At 29.9% G+C, this 8,380-nt stretch overlaps 1 protein-coding gene across 1 annotated transcript; it reads left to right on the top strand.

Annotated features, from left to right (window-relative positions):
• Positions 1–3,483: 3,483 nt before the first annotated feature.
• LOC115953180 (cytochrome P450 81Q32-like) lies at positions 3,484–8,380 on the top strand. The gene is made up of 2 exons (XM_031070714.1): positions 3,484–4,404; positions 7,754–8,380. The coding sequence occupies exons 1-2, from the start codon at positions 3,505–3,507 to the stop codon at positions 8,378–8,380; spliced, it is 1,527 nt and encodes a 508-aa protein (XP_030926574.1). The 5' UTR covers positions 3,484–3,504.

Genomic DNA, 8,380 nt, shown 5'->3' with positions numbered 1-8,380 from the left:
CCTAATAAACTATCTTGGTCTTATAGGCTCTGTTCCAATTGATTTTGGAGAGGAAACGATAAGTGGGTATGTTTCATTTTCTAATTTGGTCCATATATATATAGTTTGTTTAATTAACGTTCAATTTGGTTGATGGGAAAATGCGGGAAAAGGCATAATTTGATATGGTAAAATTATTTTTTGTAAAAATCAAATCCATTCTTAGAACTATGAAAGATTTATGCACATAACGTATTCTTCTCCTATGCCGTGATCTCCAATATATTTTATGGTTATCTAGATAACATATTTAAGAGATTATTGTAGAGAAGAAGTAACTTCACTTTTTTAATACGATGGAGCACTGATTTCATGATTATGAAATTCATATGACTTTTTTAGCAGTATGTGTTTAAATTTTATTAATTAAATCCTTTTGAATTTAATATTAGGTTGTTATGCCATAAATTTAAATTAAGAAAAGTAAAGTTTAGTATATTTTTTTAAAGTATTTTTGCATCATCATATATAATAGTAAGAATTTAATCTTACTGTTTTACTGCTAAAAGACTTCCTTAAAAAAATTTCTCTGTAAAGAAATTTTAGTATCTTCTAAGAGAATTTCATTGGATTAATGCTAGTTTGCTTTTTAAAGGTAAAATAAAGTTATAGGAACCCTAGACTCAGGGGTGGAGCCAAGAATTTTTGTTTGGGGGGCCAAGTTGTGGCACTAATATATTTATCAAGATAACCTCCACATACACACACACAAAATCATCTTTTATACATTATTTTCAATTACAAAAACTCGAATTTATACAATTGATAGATAACATGACTATTAATCTTTGATCACCTTGAAATTTTGCAAGCATAGAGAATATACAAAGATAATGTAATCCAACGATCGATTTGCCAAAATTCACATCCAATTAAAAAATATTGATTGGTGTAACATTATTTAGATTTACACTAGGTGTAACTTGATCCCAATCCTATATATATATATATATATATATATACACACACGTTTTTATTATTATACACACACACACACATATATATATACCCACACTTTTTTATTTGATAAGTTATATATATACACACACCTAGCAAAAAAAATAGAGTTTAGTATTTTCTATCAAAATTATGTTTGATGGTGATCTTTCATAAAATAAAATTCATTTTTTCCATTTTCATAGTGAAATTCTTAGAAAATTTCATTTTAAATACAGATTATCAAATTTTATACTAAAGTAAGTAAAAAACCTTTCAATTTAACTAATGAAATTTTCAAGAATATGAATGATCCAAAACTTGGAGAAATAAATTAGTCTCCAAACATATTTGAAGTTATTTTACTCTAACATATTATGTGACAACTAAAGACACATTTCATGTATAGTTTTAATGACAAAATTTTTTTAATGAGTCAATGACTTGTTAATTGCCACATAGCAGGTTTAAAAAAGATAGATTCAAACATATTTGATGCCAAAATTTATCAAATATTTAACAGATATAAAAGCATATTCTACAATAAAAAATAAAATTGTGAAAAATAAAGTTATATCTTTATTACTATTAGACCAATTATTTTTTTTAAAAGTATCATTGGACTAATTCAAATATTTGGGAGAGCCAGCTCTTATTTTTATAGACTAAATTTTGAAAACATTTTCAAAATTAAAATAATTATATATATTTAAAATCCCCCCGCCCCCCCCCACAAAAAAACACAACTCCGCCCCTGCCTAACAGTAAACATATTCATAAAAAAATCTCATTGCTGTCTCTAATTTGAGATTTGATTTTTTATCGTAGAATAAAAGACTTAAAATTTAAATATCATTTACACCTAAATGTAATTGGCTTCTTGATCGTGTGTGTGTATATACATATATGTTTGCGTATGCCAATACGTAAGCAAATAAATGGATGTGGAATCTTGATCCTTGAATTTTTTATTATTTATTTTATCACTTTTTTTCCAACTATTGCATGCCGACAGGTTTTTATTTTTCCAAGTTCCATTGTTTGAAGCAAACCCTAATGGGATCACGCACTCGATGACGCAATTGGAAGGAGATAAAATAAAAGAAAAGAAAACAATTATGCGTACTCGCTGACGCAACGCATGCACGCAATCAACTAATTATCGCACGTGATAAAAACTAATTATAATTAAGTGATTTTGCTTCATAATTATCTCAGCTGCAGGGGCAGCGGTACATTATCTTCAGACTTCAGTGGTTTATTCCTGACTTTGGCCTTGCTTTTAATTTCAATATAAAAAGTTAGTATATTTTATTATTTAATTTATTTTTGTTGCTATTTAAATGTCTTATTATACTTTTTTGGTACTATTTATGGGTCTTACTGTACTATTTCAGCTAACTTTTATTTTTACCTACAGTATTTTTAGTAAAAAAATTTCAGTTTCAAGAAAATAAGCGGATCCTAAATAGACCCTATGTGTCTCTTTGTTTAGAAGGATACTTTTGATGATTTAATTATAAGCACAGGCTAAGCCACCATTTGAGACTGGAGAAGTGTTAAGTTGTAAGTTGTTATTGGATCCAATTTAAACTTACCATTAAAATTACGTTTTTGCTCAACAGTAGACTTGCCACTTAAAATTTGTTATGAAAATATTGTGAATATAACATTTCTCTTTAAGATTCACAAGTGTATGAACTGGGACTTAGTAAATCCATGCAAATAAATTTTGCAAACATATATTGATAATTTCACATGATCTTGTTTTTCTATTCTTAAAACATATTAATTGTTAACTACCCCTATAATTCATTTATTTTTTAAATCTATAAAATAAAATAAAATATGAAAAATTTAAAGCTAAGATGCCTTCTCAAAAACATAAAGCTAAGATGCATTCATAAGAGAAAGACTAAATTAGAAATACAATATTTTTTTTCGAAATAATTTTATTTGATTGAAATAAATTATTTCACTTCCATTAATTTTTTTTTTAAATAAAACGATACTATTCACTTCCAATTAGTTTCAACACCAACACCACTAATACCATTTATTTATTTATTCTAATAATTCAAAGGTTAGATTGTGAGATTTGAAAACATGGTTATAGGTCAGTAGTTTGTTTAAGCTGCATTTCTTAGAAACGCAGTTATAGGTTAGTTGTAACCTCATTTTTGAAAATGCAACTAAAATAACCATGACTATAGAACACATTTTTAGTAATGGTTAAACTATGGATATATTTATTGAAAACGTAAAGAATATTAATTGAATTATAAAACTCTTATTATGTACTAACCACTATTTTAATAAATTGATTCAGAAAATTCAACCCCGCCTGTTAACTTGAGTGACAAAAAATACAAATTAAAACAAGGATTTTGGGCCGTACATTTCTTTGCACCACATTTTACACATGCAGTCCCCCTATATATACAACGTGTTTCCAAGACGTAGTCACAAAGCATGAAAAAGCATTAAAATCACTTCACCATCTCAATCTCATATCAAAAACAAATAAGCATGGAACACATTGTAATCTACTCATTCTTCGCTTTACTTTTCCTCCTTGCAGTAGCTTTCAAGTTCTTGCTCCAAACAAGAACAAAACACAAACACCTCCCACCAAGCCCACCTTCTTTGCCAATTCTAGGTCATCTTCATCTCATTAAGAAACCTCTCCATCGTACTTTTCAACACCTTTCACAAAAATATGGCAACATCTTCTCCCTTCGATTTGGATCCCAACTCGTAGTCATTGTATCATCTCCATCCGCTGTTGAAGAATGCTTTACCAAGAACGACATTGTTTTAGCCAACCGTCCTCGCTTTCTAGCGGGAAAGCTTCTAAGCTACAACTGCACAACCATGGCATCAGCCTCTTATGGAGACCATTGGCGCAACCTTCGCCGCATCAGTGCCTTAGAAATATTCTCAGCTAACCGCCTCAACATGTTCTTAGGCATTCGAGAGGATGAGGTCAAGCACTTGGTACGAGAACTATCACGCAACTCGTGCCAAGGTTTTGCTAAGGTAGAGTTGAAATCGATGTTCTCAGAGCTGACATTTAACATAATAATGAGAATGGTGGCAGGGAAGAGGTACTATGGGTACGGTGAGGACGTGAAGGTGGACGACGAAGAAGCGAGGCAGTTTAGGGAGATAATGCGGGAGGTTTTCGAGTATGGAGGAGCGTCGAATCCAGGAGAGTTTGTGCCATTGTTGCGTTGGATTGATCATGGGGGTTTGGAGAAGAGTTTGACGAGACTTGCCAAGAGAACAGACTCATTCTGGCAAGCCCTTATTGATGAGAAGAGGATCAAGGAGGAGCAGAAGGGAAACACTATGATTGATCATCTGCTTTCTTTGCAAAAATCACAGCCAGAATATTACACGGACCAAATTATCAAAGGGCTGATAATGGTAACTGCACTCCATCTCTCTTTAGAGCTTTTTTTTTTTAAATAAATAAATAAATAAAATAACTAGGGCGCAATTGATATACATAAGGAGAAAACTATACGTAAATTATCATGAAAAATGAATAAACAACAAAAAGGATACGGTGTTAAGTAGTTAATATAATATTACATTATTTAACCTTTTAAAAATTATTAATTTAATCATTTAACCATAATTTTAAAAGGTTTCATGCAAAATACAATTAATAAAATAGTGAAATTACTTCAATTAATATGTTTTGTGTTGGAGTACACATGATTAGTGTTGAGGCCTTGAGGGTGTAGTGCACATTAGTGTCTATACGATTTTCTCTATTGAATGTGTTAATAGTATGATAGTTTATTTGATAATTAAATAGAACTGTTCAGTGTGATGATTAATGAAATAGATTCAAATTTTAAATGTCTTTATTGAAAATATTAAGATTAATAGCGGAATTAGCAATTTGTCTGTAGGGGGACCAAGTTTAAAATGAGGCCAAAATTTTTTCCTTTGTATTATATCTATATTGTGTTTCACAACACTTTTACAATACGTGTAGGTGAAAAAGTGTATAGAAATACATATAATATTATTTAAAAACTAAAAACATGTATTTAAACTTACGTACCAAACGGGGCCTATATATGCATCACTTCTAAAAAACATAATAATAATAATAATAATAAAACTAAAGAAGGAAAGCATACCTGAGGAGTAACTAAGTATATGTTTTATAGCATCTAGCGTTTGGAGTTTTGCGCGTCCAGCGTTTTTTAGTGGGTCCTGTATACTATTCACAAGACCTGCAAGTACTTTTTTTTTCATTAAAGTAACTTTAAAACTAGGTCTCACGGTACTATTTATATATTTAAAAAATATTTTATTACAGTGTTTTCAGTTTTCAATAATAAGTGGTATTCAAACAGACCCTAACATCACCTTTTTCTTTTGAACCTTGAAGTGTATGGTTTATTTCTAGACTTAGTGAGCATTTGGGTTCAGCATTTTTCTCCTGTGTCTGTGTTTTTGGCGTTTCACGCCTCTTTTTTTTCTTTTTTTTTTTTCTTTTTTTTTTCTCCACGCGTTTCAGCTCTAGGGGATAAAGTACACTGTTCACGTACTGTTCATGCACTATTCACGGGTCCTACAACCACTTTATTCCAAAAAAATATTAAAAATAGGTCCCACAGCACTATTCACACATTTAAAAATTATTTTGCTACAATGTTTTCAGTTTTCAGTTTTTAGCAAAATAAGCTGTATTCAAACGAACCCTTAGAAATATGTGAAGTCTTAAAGGCTTTAGAAAAATAATTAAGTGTGTGTTTGGCATGGATGAAATTTGCCAACTTATTTTATTATTCAGCTTATTTTTTCTATTATTCATGGGTCTTAGTACACTTTTTGATATAATTCATAAGTCTCATTGTACTATTTCAGCTAACTTTTACCTTTATTTACAATACTTTAAAAAAAAAATTCAATTTCATCAAAATAAGCGAATCTCAAACAGATCCTAAGTCAAAAGAAAGAAGTAAAATTTTCCTACTCCTAATATTTTCTCAGACACAAAACTAAGACAAGAAATAGTCAAGCTTGTAAATTATAGTTCTCTGAATTCCAAAAAAAAAAAAAAAAAACTAGGGTTCTTCGCCATTGATCAACATGTACCAATTGAGTTAGAAAACTCTTAGCTTTATGAAGCTTATTTTAAAAACATAATTTTACGTTGCATACAACATTGTACTTCAAAACACATCTTTTGAGTTCAAACTTCAACTAAAACGTTAAAGTTCAAAACAATTTTAGTAAGTCATGTTTCACAGTTTTAGAACCATTATAATTTTCTAAGTAATCTTGAAATAATTCAGTAGAAAAAAAAAAATGTACCCTTAAAATGACTAATTTAAAATACTTTCTTCAAAACAAAATTAGTATAATTTGACAAAATTTCCGCTATATGGAATTTTATTATTTTTTTTTTAATAAATAAATAAATTATGCCTCTTTTTTTCATATAGACTTCATAATTTGGTTTGTTTCTCAACCAAAAAAAAAAAAAAAAAAATTCACAATTTGGTTGGACTCATGAAAAACTGAATCTCCCCACAGACCGAACTTTTTTTAGACCTACGGTCATGGCCATCCTAGCTCTCGAGCTTTTCTTGAAGTATATATGGTTAAATTTTATTTTTATATTGTATATATTTAGTTAAAATTTGAACTTTAGAAATCCAAGAATTGCACCTAGTTTTCATTCAAAATTAAACTCGCTCAAAAAGACTCCAAAACATGAAAATAACCCCACACCTATAGCTCCCTTAAATAAATAAATAAAGAGAGAGACATTTTGGTTAATTAATACATACCTGAATTTCAAGTGCTGCTACCATGTTGAGGTAAACTCGTACATGGACCAACGGTATCTTGAGGTCCTCCATGCTATCCTTTTTTGTTTACTCTCACTCTCTGAAATTAATTAAGGATAAAGAAAAAAAATTATTGGATCAATATTATTATTTAAAAAAAAAAAAAAAAAAAACTCCCCTCATTTCCTTTTCTTTACTTTTTTATTAATTAATATCTGATATGAGAAATAAAATTTAGAAATAAAGAAAGTGGATGCTAATTATGTCTATATATTTGGGTTTAGATATCAGTAAGAGAAAGGGAAGCAAATTATTTTTAAAAAACTATCTATTTGTTTTTGTAGGTTTGATGAGTATAATATAATAAAAGCTTGTTTAAATTGAGTCGAATTGAGAGAAATATTTTAATTTCAAATAGATTGGTCTTTGCATTTTCTCAAAGTTATATTTTTATGTTATCAACGGTCCTTAATTTATAATATTTTCTCTACTTTTTTTCTCAAAATATTTTTTAGTGAAATTATAATTCATAAATATGGAGAGGTTAAATAAAATGTGAATGATAGGAGAAGAATAAGGTGGATGAAAAGAAGAAACATATTAGAAATATTGTGTAAACGTAGAATACATATTAGGTTAATGTAAAAAATTTATATGACTTCTATAAGACCAACTATGCTCGATGGCATTTTGGACTGTTAAAAGAAAATATATTAATAAAATTATCTTAAATGTAATAAAAATGTTAAGTTAGCTAAATACTATTAGAACTATAAAAATAAACAAACAAATAAATCTAGCTGAGTAGTAATATAAGGAAATCAAAATATGGGTGATCCCTATTGATGAAAAGATGGGGAGAGTTACTTGAGATGGTTTAATCAAGTTTGGAATATATAGGGATCACCCATTTTTAATATTACCAAAAATAAATCTATTTTTTAATGTATATTGGATAGGTTTTGATACTTGCAGGGACTGACACATCATCAGCAACATTAGAATGGGCAATGGCCAATCTTCTCAACCATCCAAATGTATTGAAGAAGGTTACAGTTGAATTAGACAACCAAATTGGAGAAGACAAATTGATCAATGAATTGGACATCTCTAAATTATCCTATCTTCAAAGTATTATCTTAGAGACCCTTCGATTGTATCCAACAGCCCCATTGCTCCTCCCTCACATGTCTTCAGATGATTGTACCATCCAAGGATATGATGTACCACATAACACAATCTTATTGGTTAATGCATGGGCCATTCATAGAGACCCTAATGTGTGGGATGATGCAGCTAGTTTTAAGCCTGAAAGGTTTGAAACTAACAAGGCTGACGCATACAAGTTAATGCCATTTGGACTAGGGAGGAGATCTTGTCCTGGGGCAGGCCTTGCACAACGAACTATGAGTTTAACTTTGGGATCACTGATTCAATGCTTTGAGTGGGAGAGGCTGGGTGAGAAAGCGATTGACATGGCTGAAAGTGATGGGACAACTATGCCCAAAGCCATAGCGTTGGAGGCCAACTTTAAAGTGCGCCCAGTTATGAATGAGGTTCTTTCTAAGTTTGTGGATAATGTTTAA

Source organism: Quercus lobata, chromosome 7 (genome assembly GCF_001633185.2).
Source record: "Quercus lobata isolate SW786 chromosome 7, ValleyOak3.0 Primary Assembly, whole genome shotgun sequence".
NCBI lineage: Eukaryota > Viridiplantae > Streptophyta > Magnoliopsida > Fagales > Fagaceae > Quercus > Quercus lobata.
This window is presented reverse-complemented; position numbering and strand designations above follow the sequence as displayed.

Coding starts and splice junctions, on each gene's coding strand:
- LOC115953180 (XM_031070714.1), top strand. CDS start 3,505: ATGGAACACATTGTAATCTACTCATTCTTCGCTTTACTTTTCCTCCTT. Junction 4,405..7,753: donor TTATCAAAGGGCTGATAATG/GTAACTGCACTC, acceptor TATATTGGATAG/GTTTTGATACTTGCAGGGAC.